The sequence below is a fragment of the Oryctolagus cuniculus genome, chromosome 6 (genome assembly GCF_051225735.1).
Source record: "Oryctolagus cuniculus isolate XC-2025 breed Fujian yellow rabbit chromosome 6, ASM5122573v1, whole genome shotgun sequence".
In the NCBI taxonomy this organism is placed as follows: domain Eukaryota; kingdom Metazoa; phylum Chordata; class Mammalia; order Lagomorpha; family Leporidae; genus Oryctolagus; species Oryctolagus cuniculus.
This window is the reverse complement of record NC_142872.1, coordinates 22,871,001-22,887,658: the sequence shown is the minus strand read 5'-3', so window position 1 is coordinate 22,887,658 and position 16,658 is coordinate 22,871,001. Positions and strand designations below refer to the sequence as shown.

Genomic DNA, 16,658 nt, shown 5'->3' with positions numbered 1-16,658 from the left:
GGGCACGGTGAACACTCAGGCAGAGGCTCCAGGTCTCGGAGCATCAGTCAACCAACTGCTCCGGGGGAGGGGGTCGACTTTCCCAAGAGCACCACAAGGCATTGCGAATGGGAGCTCTTGCTTTGGGTGGGGGGGGAGGGGTGGGAGTGGGAGCGGGGTTGGAGGTGAGCTGTGACGGTGAGAGCACACCTCTGCCGCTCTGCTCCAGCCCTCAGAGGCAGGGGGAGACCCCACCCCCACCCCCACCCAGGCGGGGAGCCTTTGTGGCGGCCTCCACAACTACTCTGAAAGCACAATCCGGCTCTGCGGGCCGGCTGTCACGACAGGCTGCTCAACAGCTAGGCACAGCCTCCGCCGCAGCTCCACTTCCCGAATTCGCGCCCGAGAAGCAGGATTCAACACAGAATGAATAAAGCGTAAGCGCAGGTAGACTCACTGGGCTTCTAAATATGAAGAAGATACAATGCACTCACTGTCTGTATCTAACTATTTAGAAGTCAACTGCTCCATACATTACCTCTACCCCCTCCCCCGGAATCCCCTAAGAACTAAGAAATCTCCAGTATTCACTTGCTCTAGTTGATGTTCAGAACAAAGTTGACAACTTAAAGCTTTATAACAGTCTGTTTTAATATAAACAAGTGTTGCAATCAATCAATGTCCATCTCGGGAAGCTTCTTGTCTGAATCGGAAGGCACGGCTCCGTCTGTGCCCGGCTCAGCAGCCTGAGGGCCGGGGTTGTCTCCTTGTCCATCCACTGGTCCATTCTGCTCCGCATTTTTTTGCTCCTCTTTCGGAGGTTCCACTTTGGGTTTAGGCTTTGAAATTATAGGGCTACAGAAACTCGTCAGCTCCTACAAATGGTAAGAGAAAATTGTAGTTTCTTAAAAATTAACAAATGTTAAACAGTATGCTAAGTCCAGCTTCAGCATCTCCCACCCAACCCCAAACCAGAAGCTATGTTCCAACACTGAAGCTCCTCCTAAACGTCACTTGGAAACTACTGATGCTAAGAAGGAAAGACTATGACATATTTCCCGTCCTAATCACCTTGATTTTAGCTTCGATCTCTCTGGCCTTCACAACCGGGTCCAGGGTCAGGCTCTGCTTGTTCTGCAGGTTCAGCTTGTTATTCATCCACTCCACGGCCTCGTTGGTGCTCTTCTCCACCTTCCCCATGTCGGCAGCGTCCAGGTGCTCATACTGGTCCTCCTGCAGCACGAGACAGCGTCCAGGGAGGGCCCACCCCCTCACCACCAACCGTCACTATCCCCCAGGACACGGGGCACTCACCTTCACGTTATGCAGGCTAACTACACGCTCAAGAGAGAAAACCACCCCAACTCAGAAAACACTCAGAAAAATCTGAAAACTAAGACTACATAATGGGGCATTTAAAGTTTCAAAAGTATAAACAAGTGCATGTTTTATATGAACTCTTATGAAGACAATTTCACAATGAAAAACACCTACACCTCATTAGATATGAAAGCTAAAGTGTAAGGACACTAGATCCGAGCAAAAACAGTAATGACAACATTTCTAAGAGGAGGACTTTTAAGATTAAAAAGTTTCATGAAAAATCAAGTTTTCTTTATCACTCTCAGTTTCTTGGGTGACAACGTGTCAAGAACCTGGAGTCCAGCACACAGTGGAGTGCTTAAAACCCAAGCTTTGGAGTGGACTTAAGGCTGAATCACAGCTCTCCCACGTTAGCAACTTTGTTGCACGAAGAAGGTGAAGCTTAAAGTGCTGAGAAGTTACCTATCAGTGCTGACAATCCCACCTACTTCATATGCGATGTGTGGAGTCCATGAAACCACACCTATCTGGAATACTTCTCTGACAATGCTCAAAAACGAGTTTACTCTCTCAGAGTCTTACATCTGTGTAACAACTGAATCACAGGCCTAAAATGTTCTAAGACTAGGACAGAGCATGTTAGGATGAACACAGATGGCATTTCCTAGCAAGGGAAGAAGACTGAGCAACACTGCTCACTTCCAGACTGTCTGTCGAAGATGAACAGCAGATTGTATGGCTCTTCGTAAGTCTACAAAACTGCTACATAAATCCCTCAAAATTCAACTCTACCAACGTGAGGAAAATAAAAAAACAGATACCTTGTTTTTGAAAGAGCTGATTACTTTCATATACTGTTGAATCTGTTTCCCTAGTTCTTCAAATAATTTTGGTCTTTCTTCAGATTCCTGGAACCGTATCTTAATAGGTTGACCTAGATTCTTAACAGAAGAGAAAACGGAAATTCTTCATGCGTCTTACACTATCAGAGGCACAGTGTCTCTACTAAGGCTGAGCATGGATTACGGCACATCCCCTTTCCATGTGCTGTATGTACAAAGCCAAGCATGTTTCTCCAGCCCATGATTCATGTGGAACCATTTCAGTTTGTCACCTAAGCCCTAACCCTCAACACGCAGTGGGGAAAAACCATAAACTAGGTGCCTACTAACAGATCACCACCAAACACCAAGTATACCGGCCAAAATGATATTTTTTAATATTTCACTTAAAAACAATTTAAATTCTGAATGTGATGAAGCTTCTAGAGGTACCCATCAATCAACCAGATAATGTTGGATACCACCATGGACAGGAAAACAGCACTGCTCAGAGAATACCCGTTCTGCCTAACTGAGCCAGGTTCTTCAATGGGAAAACTATGGACACAGATCACAGATTGAAGAGACTGACTGACAAAAATGTGTGGATCTTATCTGGGCCCAGAGTCAATCAACTAAGAAAAATAATCACCTGTGAAACAAACAGCTGAAAACTGTACACTATGGGGACAGCAGGCGTGCCCTCATGTGATGTGGTACGCATGGGGTTCTCTCTTCCTGGAAATGCGCACTGTGAACATGAGGGACCTGCTTCTACCGACTGGGACGGGAAGGACAGAAGGCAAACACCAGACGACAGCTGAAGCCATCAGTCCCTCTACTTGCACGGACGATGTCTCACACAATGCGCTGGACCTCGGGGGGCCGCCCAGGAGTGATGTGAACCCGCACGCTGTCCCAGAGCAATCCCACCTAAGCAGGTGGTCAGAGAGGCCTTGGTGCACAGGCACCAAGGAACCCAGAGTGAATCTACAGGACTGTGTGACAGCTTCATCCTGTGCACTTGTATCTGCTTCTAAACACAGGTCCCACCTTGACAGGACTCTATTTTTAACTCTACGTTTAACCACCATATTCTTTAACTACAAAAGCAGGTGCTCTGTTTTTACTGAGGATCCAAACTACACACACAGTACCTGCATCTTGCTGCCAGTCTTTCTAGTCCTTGATATCACAAACACTGCAAGTCTAAATTTTCACAATTCTTTTTTTATTTATTTTTTTACTGATATTGAGAATAATAACAAGCTTTTCAAGTCATCAAGGGTATCTAAGTTTTCAAACACCATTCTTAACACGAGACTTCTTTCCTATTTCAAGGTACTCTCTTCGGAAGCTCTAACCACAGTTACAGTGGTCACACAGCACCCTCTCCACAAAGGTCACTTACTTTTAATTCAGCCAGTTTATCAACATAGACTTGCTTTGGCTGGTCTTCACCATCCTCATACAACCAATTTTCAGTATCTTCTAGCTTCAAGGTAAAACTGTTACGATCCTAAATAAAGAATTGTAATCAGGTCATTAAAAGATGGGTGACAAGACCAGTGTAGTCACAGGTACAGTGATGTACCTCAGATTTGACCTAAAATAGTGGCGGGGGGGATGGAGGGGAGGACACAGCAGACAGACCAGCAGATGTCTCCTGGTATGGTAGGCACAGGGGATTATACTGTTTTTCTCTCTGCTGTACGGGACTTTACATATGCCTGAAAATTTCATCAAAAATTGCACTGAGGAGGCCACCGCTGTGTCGTAGCTGATTAAAGCCCTAGCCTACAGCACTGGCATCCCATATGGGCATCACTTCGAGTCCCAGCTGCTCCATACTTCCAATCCACCTCCCCGCTAATGCGCCTGGGAAAGGAGGGGAGGATGTCTCAAATCTTTGAGCCCCTGCACCCATGTGGGAGACATGAAGCTCCTGGCTCTTGGCTTCAGATAAGCTCAGCTCCAGCTGTTGCAGCCATTTGGGGAGTGAACCAGCAGATGGAAGACCTCTCTCTTTGTCTCTCTGTCTCTACGTCTCTCTCCTTAACTCTTTCAAACAAAATAAATCTTTAAAAAAAAAAAAAAAAAAAACCTGCACTGAAGCCTCCACCTGTGGCGCTGGCATCCCATATGGGTGCTGGCTGAGTCCCAGCTACTCCTCCTCCAGTCCAGCTCCCTGCTAACACACCCCAATAAGCAGTGACAGCCAGCCCATGTGGGAGACCTAAAAGAGGCCCCTTGCTTTGGATCACTGCAGCCCTCGCAGTTGAAGCCATCTGAGGACTGAATCAGCAGACAGAAGATCTAACCCTGTCTTTCAAATACATAAGTAAATCTTAAAAAAAAAAAAAATAACCTGCACTTATATGCAATTGTGATAAACATAAAAAAAAGATGAGTGGACTTGAAGAAAAACTCCAGGTAAATAACAGCATCCAAATGTGTCAAAAGCTAGGACATGAAATTGATGCAGACACTGACTAGCCTCTGGCCAGCACACACCACACAAGGAATTCAAGATAAAATTACACACAGGCTGAGTGTCCCTTATCCAAAATGCCTGGGACCAGAAGTTTCAGATTCTGAAGCTTTTCGGATTTTGAAATATCTGCATGTACACCGCCAGTTAAACGTCCCCAAATGTAGAAATCCAAAATGCGCCCCCAATCTGCAACCTTCGAGCATCGTGTCAAGGGGCTCCAGGTTTCAGATTCCAGGGTTAGGGACTCGGCCTGTACCCCGTGCCCCTCCCCTCTGGGAAAGCTGACCCTGCGACTCTACGCAGACGCGCACTCCCCTTCTAGCACCTGCACCGACGTGCCAGGAAGACACACGGAAGCAAGGCCCTCGGGGACACTTACATCTTCACTCACAAACTTCTCATATTCACCACTGAGTTTGTCCCTCATTTCATAGACGTACTCTTCCACGGCATTCTTGGCATCATTCCTCTCCTTCTCCAGCTTATCCTGCATGATCATCTTGCCCTGAGAGCAGAACAAGGGTAACGATGATGTCCTCTTAAATACTAGTAACTCTCAAGCAGAGAATCTCTCTTTCAGGGTCTCCTTCAGTTCTCCAAGTTACTCAACCAAGGGGACCTGATGACTGTCCTCAGCCAATTCTGAAGCTCAACAAATTAATTTTATGGGCAGGCTCAGATACTAAAGCAAAAATAAGAAAAACAGTTTAGCACAGGTACATGAAGAGACTGTTTTTCTCTCTGCTGTAGGGGACTTTACATATGCCTGAAAATTTCATCAAATACACTGTGCTCTATTATTATTAAGGAATACCAAGAAACATTGTTTATTCATACTATGTAGACGTAAATGATCCTGCAGAGCCAAACTACTCTAAGGTCCAGGGTCCCCGACCTCGCAGCGTGCACTGTAACAAAATTATCTTTTCATACCATGACTGGCAACAGGCAAACACCCCAGTAAGCAAGCATTGCCATTCATGCTGTGATTTCTCCTACCGATCGACTTCTGTGACGTAACACCCATCTCCAGCAAGCGGACACACACACACTAAAAGGAACACCAGCTCCCCCGAACGAGGGTGCTCACGAGAGAGCTTTTACCATGCCAGCCATCCTAGCAGCACCACCCACGAGAACTCAGACTGTGGGCACTATTACTTGAACTTCACCTCAGCAGCACCCACAAACCTGAACACTTTCTCAAAGTCTAAACAACCAAAAACGCGTAAAGGTCAACAGACACTGTCTGAACCTGGGGGTCACATCAGTTAGCTCACAGAAGAGACTTTCAATAGCAACCTCGTTTTCAATGTACAGGTTGAGCATCTCTCTGTCTATCTGCCACAACAGCTGGTTCTCGATAGGCAGGTCCACGGTACTCGTCTTCACTTTCGCCTTCTTGGCTTGAGGTGGTTGGTCCATCTTTTTGTCTTTTGATCCAGCTTGAGAAGTCTGAAGAGAAGTCATTAAAAACACATACATTCAGAGGTCTGAAGTCAGACAGAGTAAATTCATCAGACTTAAGGAAAACAAGTAATTTCCTCTTACATACTAATCTATCAAGACAGAGAATCTTTCTTCCCTAATTCCTTTCCGTTCTCAAAGTTATCCAACCAAGGTGAATCTGAAGACTGTCCTCAGCTAATTCTGAAGTTCAACAAACTGATTTTGTGGACAGGCCCACACCACACACATACAGAGACCTTCTTAAATTTCAAAACGGTCACACCTCAAAAGCTACTTTGCGTTACTAGTTTGTTCTTTGACAGTCTAAATAACTTAGGGCTATCATAGTACCTGGAAAATAAAGGAATATGTATACTTGAGGTATATCTCAAGAATTCAAATTCAGAGATGGACACAGATGGTGGTTGACAAGAGACAAAGGGAAACAGGGAATGGAGTCTGATTAGTGGGTATGGCTTCAACTTCACAAAATCAAACAGCTCTGAACATCAGCTGCACCACAAGATGTATTTACTTAGTATTACTGTATACTTACAATCATGACAGCAATTTTTATGTTAGGTGCATTTTACCACAATTTAAAATAAATTAAAAGATACACACACACACACACATACACATAAGTAACAACCCCACAATCAACATATAATCACTACTTAAAATTTTCCTTCTGCTTTTACCTAAAGATACAGACATGCATAGAAACTGATGGAGAGAAGGTTACAAACAGAGTACAGATAAATCAGTAATGTATTCTCAATGTGAATTCTAGGATGTCTGTATTTACTTACACTCTCACAAAGAGTGAGAATCCACTGCCTTGCACATTGTCCACGAACAGGAATTCAATTAACTTCATCACACTGTTTTTGGATCAACCCCGTTTCTCTCACACTTACAAACCATACTTACTACCTCTTCAAATTAATTACCCAGTCATATTTTACCCATTGTTTTCTTAGGATTTTAGAGACTTCTTTCCATAAACGCTTGATTCGTCTAGATGTTTCTTATTTTTTATTACTTGTTCATACAAATACATATCATCAAATGTAACTAATTTCTTCTTAGTGATTACTTTTATTGCTTTTGCTCTTTCAAACTTTTCCCATCCACAGATTAGAAAGGCATTCAAGGGCTGGCACTGTGGCGCAACAGGTTAAAACCCTGGCCTGAAGTGCCAGCATCCCATATGGGCACTATTTCGAGACCTGGCTGCTCCACTTTCGATCCAGCTCTGCTATGGCCTGGGAAAGCAGTGAATAATGTTCCAAGTCCTTGGGCCCCTGCACCTGCATGGGAGACTCGGAAGAAGCTCCTGGCTCCTGGCTTTGGATCAGCTCAGCTCTGGCCGTTGTAGGTCATTTGAGGAGTGAACCACAGGATGGAGGACCTCTCTCTCTCTCTTTCTCTCTGCCTCTCCTCTAACTCTGACTTTCAAATAAATAAATAAATCTTTAAAAAAAAAAAAAAAAAAAAAAAAAAAAAAAAAAAAAAAAAACCCTGGCCTGAAGCACCGGCATCCCATATGGGTGCCACTTCTAGTCCTGGCTGCTCCTCTTCCAATCCAGCTCTCTGCTATGGCCTGGGAAAGCAGTAGAGGATGGCCCAAGTCCTTGGGCCCCTGCACCCACATGGGAGACCTGGAGGAAGCTCCTGACTCCTGGCTTCAGATCGGCTCAGCTCCAGCTGTTGCGGCCATCTGCGGATGGAAGACCACTCTCTCTGTCTCTACCTCTCTCCATAATTCTTTCAAATAAATAAAATAAATCTTTAAAACAGAAAGAAAGAAAGAAAAGAAAAGCATTCAAAGGGCCAGTGTTCTGGCATAGCAGGCAGAGCTACTACCTGTGACGCTGGCAACCCATGTAGGTACCAGTCCTGGCTGCTCCACTTCCAATCCAGTTCCCTGCTAATGTGCCTGGAAGGCAGTGGAAGACGGCAAAAGTGCTTGGGCCCCTGCTACCACGTGGGAGACCCAGATGAAGTTCCTGGCTCCTGGCTTCAGCCTGGCTCAGGGCCACGGCCAGCCACTGCGATCATCTAGGGAGCAACCAGTGGATGGAAGACCCCTGTCTCTGCCCCTCTCTCTCTTTCAAATAAATAAATCATTTTTTAAAAAATTTTACTTCAAGCTTTCGGCTTTTGTAACTTCTAACTATTAAGTCTTTTGGAATTCAGTTCCCTCTAAGATATGATGCAAGCCTATAATGTCATTTCCCTACTTCCCATCCAAATAACTCAGCTACTGAAATTTATGTGTCATTTGTATTTCATTTCCCTTAAAAACAATACTGTGAAAAGAACTATGGCTCCTGAGCCATGTACGCCATGGAAGCCTAGGCAACAACCCCTGAGAAACTTCCCACGGCACACTCCTCCCTCACCACTGTCAACACACACAGGACGACAACTGCTACTCCTGCTGCTGCTCCCATCCTGCCCAACCACACACAGGGTCTCCCAGCTTGGAAAACACCTCAGCCACCTGAACCATCTAGGAGTATCATTTCCTCTGTCTTTTTTATTCTTCACTATTGCTTATGTATCTAAAGGAATTTAAGTGATATGAAAATGGCTGACAGACTTAAGCCACCTTAAGGCTCAAACTTTCTTTAAAAATCACAATTAGAAATTCTAAAGAGTCCAGAAGGTAAGACTGCACATCACAATTTCATAACTTGAAAGGAAAGGTGTTCTTCTCAATGTTAAGAGCCAATTAAACATGAAAACTTGAAATTAAAGAGTAAGTTGTTGGGGCCAGTACAGAGGCACAGCGGTTTAAGCTGTGGGCTGTGGTGCCAGCATCCCATATCACAGCCAGTTCGAGTACTTGGTACTCCACTTCCCATCCAGCTCCCTGATAATGTGCCTGGTAAAGCAGTGGAGGATGGCCCAAGTACTTGGGCCCCTACACTCACATAGGCTACCTGCAAGAAGCTCTTGGCTCCTGGTTTTGGTTTGGCCCAGCCCCAGCCATTGTGGCCATCTGGGGAGTGAACCAGGAGATGGAAGAGATCTCTCTTTCTCTTGAAGATTCCCGCCACCCACTTCTGTGTAACTCTACCTTTCAAATAAATAAATCTTAAAAAAAAAAAAAAAAAATTCAAACATGTTACATATCCATTCTGAAATACACTACTCACAATGTATTTAAACACATTATTTAAAATAATGTTTCACTAAAAAGACATGGGTCACAAAGTTGAAAAATGAGCACAAAAGTTTTAAGTCTCGTTATTTTACCAGTAAAGAATAAATCCTAAATACACTGATCACTACTAATAGCCATTCAGAAAGAAATCAGCATGAACCGATCAAAGGCCTAGTTAAACTCGGGTTTGGAAGGCAATGTAAAGCACTTTCCAAACGTACTATAAAATCTGCCAAAAATTTTTCCAAAAAATCAAGAATCCCTAATTCAAAAACACAGCCCCCCAGCCAGCACCACACTGAACCCCCACCTACCACGCCGCGTACCTCCATTTCTTCAGACTCTGCCTTATTTTCTGCTGGTGTCTGCTGCTGCTGCTCCTCAACATGTGGTTCCTCCTGGTCCACTTGCATCTTCTGGAAAACAGGTCAAAGTAAATCCCGAAACCAGGAAACACTACTGAAAGGCTAAGCAGACTTCACAGCACACGGAGAGCTACAGGGCGTGGAACTCCCGCCGAATCACTCCGTATCAGGAGACCTAGCCGCTGTCTGGAACACGGGAGTTTCCCTCTGTGCCCTGACCGGTCAGTCTGTACAGTGGGATTGTGGAACTGTATTCATAGTATACAGGTGACATCATTCAACACCTTCTAGCAAACACAACTACCAGGGCAAGTGTGAGTTTCTCCAAGCTTCCTCGTGACTGGATGTCTTACGTGTTTTCAAGCAGCTGCTTTTCAGCCTCAACAATGGGTCAGGGAGGTGAACACACGGAGGCCTCTGGACAGCACAAAGCCTGACACTGATAATGAGGCGTGTGGAGAGCCTCGGCTCCTGCAACACACTACAACGACCTGGGAAGCTTTCACCACCGCTGACTCCAGCGCCTGGGCCCCAGCTCGAACCATCGCAACAGAATCTCAGCACTAAGACCCAAACACTGGTAGCGCCCAAAGCACCGCCGCTGAAGCTCAGTGACAACAGCACCCAGGGCCCATTCCAACACAGAGTGGACAACCTACTCCACTTGTGAAAACAAACAACCGAGACTCGGGGCATTCTCCTCCAGAACGACAAAGAATCAAGTTAACTCAAGCAAAGGCAGCAGCCAACCAAGTTCCATTTCTACACGAATTCTGTGTAAAACTCTTCTGTTCATTTACTGACATGGGGGAAGGGAGCCACACACCAACCCACCCTCACAGGTCTGTCACAACGTTCCCCCCTCGTCACCAGTCCACTTGCTAGGATTTCTAGAGAGGTCACCCGTGGCCATTACCACTCAGCCCCGAACAGCCAGATTACCTCCTCCTCCTTTGCATTCTGATCCGTTTCCATCGGCTCTTCATTCTCCTCAGACTTGTGAACTTCCACTAGAGAGGCACTGGACACACTGAAAATGCCATGGACATTTACTCGAACCTTCACTTTCACTTTCGAACTGGAGCCATCAGATTGAGGAGTGACTTTCTGAACTGAAAACTGGGCTAGGGACATGAGAGACGAGAGAGAAGAACACACAACCTAAGAGCATGACTTCAAACATGAACACATGGCCACAGGGCCAGGTGATGTCCATAACTAACACAACACTTCAAATAAGCAAACACGCACAGAACCTCACCACATCATCACATTTCTTCTTTCTCTTTCACATGCAGCCAAATTCTTAATATTCTGTCCCAACTAAGGACTAAAGTATTCCTAATTTATTCCTTTGTTCCAGTCCCTTGTTTCATTTTTATGTTACTAACAGTTAAATTCCTGAGACACGGAGCCGGCGCTGTGGCGCAGTGTGGTGCCGGCATCCCATATGGGCGCCGGTTCGAATCCCAGCTGCTTCACTGTCAATCCAGCTCTCTGCTGTGGCCTGGGAAAGCAGCAGAAGATGGCCCAAGTCCTTGGGCCCCTGCACCCATGTGGGAGACCTGGAAGAAGCTCCTGGTTCTTGGCTTCGGTCAGGCTCAGCTCCAGCTATTGCGGCCATTTGAGGAGTGAACCAGCAGGTTGGAAGACCTCCCTCTGTGTCTACCTCTCTCTAACTCTGCACTTCAAATAAGTAAAATAAATATTAAAAAAAAAAATTCCTAAGGCACAGATTTGTCGTATTCTCTGCTACAAACACTACTATCATTTATCAAGAGACTGCCTTTTCTAGTAAATTGTTCCTGTCACTAGGGTTTCGCTTTTTATTTATTTTATTCTCACAATTCTGCAAAGTATCATCATCCTAATTCCTGTATTAGAAATGAGAGAAAAGACTGGGTTAACTTTCCATAGCTTCTAAATGTGATTCAGCATATTTAAAAAAAAAAAAACAAAAAACTTTATTTGAAAGTCAGAGTCGCAGATAAAGAGCAACAGACAGAGATCAGTCTTCCATCACTGGCTCACTCGAAAGGTGGCCACAACGCTCAGGACTGGGCCAGGCCCAAGTTAGGACTCAGATGTTCTCCTACATGGGCAGCAGGGGCCTACACACTTGGGTCATTCCCCTATCCCCTTCCCAGGCCATTAGCAGGGAGCTGGATCAGAAGTGGAGCAGCCGGTACTTGAACTGGTAACCACATGGGAAGCCAGCATCATAGGCAGCAGCCATGCCAGCCCAGCATATTCTTAGGACTTTACCCATGTATTCTAAGTCTTGATATTGTAATTTTTCTCTCAGAAAATTTTCAGACTGCACTATCCCCCCAGAGTCTAATAAAGACTCTAAGCCAAGACGTTTCCAAAACCTAGTGTGCATTAATACTGTCTCACGAATGACGCTCTGTGTCTATCTTGTTACAGCACCTGAGCATCAGAACTAAACGCCTCTAACTCCTTACAGTACCCAGCATCACCTTACACAAAGGCCTGAATTCCAGCATGCATCACCCGAAAAACACTGCCCAGAGAACTGGGCCAAGGAAATAATAAGCTGGTTCTGGGCCTGACAACAAGCTCGAAGATTTTGTTCTGTGTCTCAAGTATCCATATTTCAGAATGCTGCACTTGTTCTTTCTGCCACTTTTATTCTTCAAGTTGATGTTAGCCTCCGGTTTCATTTTTAAATGCCCCACTCCTTACTCACCTATCGCAGGATCTGGGTAGGGCAGCTCCTGAGGAGAGCTGTAATAGGCCTCGAGAGTGAAAGGCTCCTTTCTATAAAAAGTGAGGACTTTCGAGAAAGGAGCAGCATGATTTTTTGGAAAGACTTCACAGTCACTGCACGGTAGAAAAATACAAAAACACAAAATCAGGGTATTCCCCTTTCTCTCTTCTGTACAGCATTATTTCTAGATGCTAAGAGTTCCCAAGAACTGTCTTTATAGTCATTAAAAAAGGAATGCATTCAGTCAGCACACAAGAGGTGCCCCTGACGGCATCAGGATCAAAGGTACAAATAAATGAGAACATATATTGCCTTACATGCTGCAACAAAATGTTACAGCTTTATCTAAAGAGGAACCAAGGACACTGTGTTATTTAGGCTTAACAATAAATTACCTTCAAGTCTAAAAATGATCAATGAACACATTACCTTGACCCCTCTTCAGCTGGAGAATTCCATCTCAGTGAGATGGGGTACGGTACTACGTCAGTGATGGCAATCTCTTTGACTTTGAAAGCAGGCGACAAGATGGCACACTAAAACAGTAATTTTTAAAAATTCTACTTGACAAGTACAGACAATATAAAGTAACCACATATACTGATAAACACTGATCCACAAATACTGATTTCAACAAGGATCATCAATGGTTTTCTTTATAAACATTTACTTCAATAATTTAATGCTGTCCAAACAAGCATTTCATAAACTTTTATCACTTGTCAAATTACCTATATAATCTAGTATCTCTTATCATGTTTCCATTAACCTTCAGCCCTTAGCTGACTGATGTACAACGCTACTTCATGTATGCCAAATTCCGGCATTTAAAGCCTAAAGATAGCTATGTTCTAGTGAATTAATTAAAAGAGTATGATTACTTTTATTAACATTATCTCTGCTACCCATTTTTTTTTTTAAAGTTTCAGAATCTTACACCTTGAAATTACCTTGTGCTAACCTCGGGGTATCAGTGAGACACATGAACCACTGCCTTTTTTTTTTTTTTTTTTTTTTTGGTTGCAATGAGCTAGGAAGAAAGACGACTCACCTGCAATGCACAGCCTCGAGTGACCGCTTCATCAGCATTTAGCGTGGTACTAAGTTCTTTACCAAAAAACTTACTGATCTTCTCTTTCACTGCAGGGATTCGTGTAGCACCGCCAACTATCTCCACTGCGTAAATATCTTCTTTCTTTAACTCTGTTGGAAAACAATTACACATCTGTTGTTAAAGAACCTTGAAATTGGTATTTTACTTTAATTAGGAAATAAAAGAGTAGTATCATAAGAAGCTGCTCAGACATGGAACTTGTCCACAACACACACACACTCACATGAACACACTCACACAAGCATAGGCATAGGGAAACAAGCCACTGTTCTCATCCTCAAAATAATGGGGAGAGGGTGGCCCAACAACCATAGGATTTGGGAGGAGCAGGCCAGCAATATTCAACATCCTGCACTGTCTGTACAGTCTTGGAACACCTGATGGAGTTCCGCAGAAAGAACTGTTCACACCAACAGACCAAACATCTGAGAAGGCCAACCCGAGGGAAATAAGAGGGCCTTGAAATACTAGACTGTCCCTGAAATGGCGTGCCTCAGAGGAAGGAAAAGAGGGATTCTGAATCCCCCTAGCCATTCCCTCACCACATCCAGAGCATAAGCACAGTCCAGCTTAAAATACAGTCTCCACAAGAGGATGGGGAGCAAAGAAGGTACACCCCAAACTCTGCTGCTACCCACAGCATGTCTCTGCTACCACCGGTTTCCTGATCACAGTTACCTAGCACACACTGACAACTTCCTGAGTAGGCTATTTAAAGATCTGGGCTGTCCCAGTGTGGAAAGAACATGCCCACCTCCCATCACCATTCTGATTTAAGAGCTAAGCCTGTGCCAAACTGGCAGAACAGCTCAACACTCTAAAAGACTTAGCAACCAACAAAACAGTGAGCTCTAAGGAAATGTTTTGTTAACAAAGGCTTTAGGAAAATTAGTAATAATATATTACTAAATCAAATTACCACACTTCAGCCTAAGACAAAATTCACGTGTTCTATTACGTCAGTACATGCTGTACTTTTCATGCAGCTAAGGATGGATGCACTGACAGAAAGGCTTAAGACTACTCTGTCAGCGCAGCAAAGACAACGTTTACCACCATGGAATCATTAAGCAGCTTGCAGCCATCTCTGAGTGAAAACTGGGTTTCTGAGAGAAACTGACTCAATCTCCCTGACATTTAGTAACAAACTAAATGGGGTGGGGTGGGGGAGGGGTCCTCCAAAGGAAGGGAGAGACAGAAGCAGCCTAACTCAGCACTTGAGTAGATCCCACAGAACTGCCCTAACTGCTTGGGGGGAAAAGATCGTCACATTTTCCAAAGAACTGATACGCACACAATTCAATTGCAAAAATACTTACTGGCTTGTTCCAAAACACTACGAAGTGGTGGTTCCACTCTAGCTAAGAGATCATCACACATCTCTAGAAATTTGCTTCTATTAAAAAAAAGAAAGAAAGAAACAGGTTAAATCACACCCCACTTTTATGTGGAATTGATGGCTACAATTAAAAAAACAAATATTAAGAAGTGTTGAAAGGATACAGAGAACATCACTGGGTAATGTACAACGAGACCGACAGATCCACTTTGGAGAAGAGTTTAGCAATCTCTCAAAATGTTCCAGAGTTACCCGTGTGCTCCAATTCCAGAGTAGGTATATATCCAAAGAAATAAACAGCTCACAATGTTCACAGAAAAATGTGTCCATGAATGTTCACAAGCAGCAGCTTTGTTCTAACAGTCACCAAGTGCAAACAACCCAAAAGCAGTAAAAATGAAGGCTACAATCAAGAAAGTGACACATGTTACAACACAGAAGAACTCAGAAAAGATCATGCAAGGGTCAAAGAAGCCAGTCAAGAAAGAATACACGAAATGTTCACAACAGGTAAACCTAGAGACAGAAAGACCAGCAGCTGCCTAGGGCTAGGAGTAGGAAGGCAAACACGGGGAGAAAGAAGAGCTAATGGGTACATGGTTTCTTGTTTCTTTTTTAATAGGTCAATGTTAGCCTCACTGGGATATAAACATAAAGAAAATTCCCATGTGTGCTGCCCCTTACACCCAGCCCAGTTCTCCCTAGTAAAGTCCTGAGCACAGGTGGGCTAAGCCACTAGCAGCATTGGCATTCCATACTGCAGGCCTGTTCGAGCCCCAGTTGCTCTGTTTCCAAATTGGGCTCCCTGATAACGCTCCTGGGAAGACCACGGAAGATGGCCCAAGTGCCTGACTGGGCTCCCACCACACATGTGGAAAGCCAGGGTGGAGTCCTGGCTCCTGGCTTTGGCCTGGCCCTAACCTGGCTGTTGTGGCTATTTGGGGAGTGAACTAGCAAATGAAATGTCTCTATGTCTCTCTCCTCTTTGTTCTGCCTTCTCTGTCACTCTGGTTTTCATATAAACACATAATTTTTAATATTTATTTTATTCAAAAGGCAGAGTTAGAAAGAGGCAGAAGCAGAGAGAGAGAGAGAGATCTTTCCTCCTCTGCTTCACTCCCCAAATGGCCGCAATGCCTGGAGGTAGGCCGATCCGGAGCCACGAGCCAGGAGATTCTTCCTGGTCTCCCACATGGGTGCAAGGGCCCAGGAACCGGGGCCATCACCCACTGCCTTCCCAGGCCATCAGCAGGGAGCTAGAAAGGAAGTGGAGCAGCCAGGAACTTCACCTGCGATGCTACAGCACCAAACTCAACACACACGTAAATGTTCAAACAAATAAATGTTTAGTGTGGTACATGTTACAAATTAATGAACCAATATGGGTAAAGTTTCTAAGGGTTTTGACAAATTCATAAGGATCCACCATATCAGTATCCAACAGGGTAGTTTCACTGCCCTAAAACTCCCTTGTTCCAGCCATTCATCCCTACCTCTTTATAAACCCTTGGCAACCTCTGGTCCTTTTTCCATTTCCAGAGTTTTGCCTGTCCAGAATATTATAGCTGCAATCACACGGTATGTGCACATTTCACAGTCTTCTTTCACTAAGCAACATTGATTTAGAGGTCTACTTTACCTTTTAAAAAAAAAAAAGATTTTTAAAATTTATTTGAAAGGCCAAGTTGGGTGTCAGGAAGTAGGCGGCAAAGAACTTCCATGCACTGGTTCACTACCCAAACGGTCCCAACTTGAACCAGGTCCCAACTTGAATACAGGATGCCGGCATTGCAGGCAGCAGCTTAACTTGCTATGCCACAAAACTTGCTCCCTATCTCTTACCTTTGAAAAACTTGATAGTTCATTGA

The 16,658-nt window shown here is 44.4% G+C and overlaps 1 protein-coding gene across 8 annotated transcripts in view; it reads right to left on the bottom strand.

The window, feature by feature from the left end:
• Positions 1-612: 612 nt before the first annotated feature.
• Positions 613-16,658, bottom strand: part of HSPA4 (heat shock protein family A (Hsp70) member 4) — a 45,874-nt gene continuing 29,828 nt past the window's right edge. For 3 of the 8 annotated variants that reach the window (XM_051844196.3, XM_070076094.2, XM_051844200.3), the window contains 12 exons: positions 14,771-14,847; positions 13,389-13,540; positions 12,767-12,873; positions 12,317-12,450; positions 10,549-10,730; positions 9,556-9,657; positions 5,920-6,072; positions 4,997-5,122; positions 3,535-3,642; positions 2,124-2,243; positions 1,051-1,212; positions 613-854 (listed from right to left, as the gene is read on the bottom strand). In XM_051844196.3, the coding sequence (XP_051700156.1) occupies positions 651-854; positions 1,051-1,212; positions 2,124-2,243; positions 3,535-3,642; positions 4,997-5,122; positions 5,920-6,072; positions 9,556-9,657; positions 10,549-10,730; positions 12,317-12,450; positions 12,767-12,873; positions 13,389-13,540; positions 14,771-14,847 (1,627 nt within the window). In that variant the 3' untranslated portion in view covers positions 613-650. The remainder of the gene's footprint in view (positions 855-1,050; positions 1,213-2,123; positions 2,244-3,534; positions 3,643-4,996; positions 5,123-5,919; positions 6,073-9,555; positions 9,658-10,548; positions 10,731-12,316; positions 12,451-12,766; positions 12,874-13,388; positions 13,541-14,770; positions 14,848-16,658) is intronic. The other 5 variants (XM_051844198.3, XM_089335852.1, XM_070076095.2 and 2 more) reach the window with 3 other exon arrangements.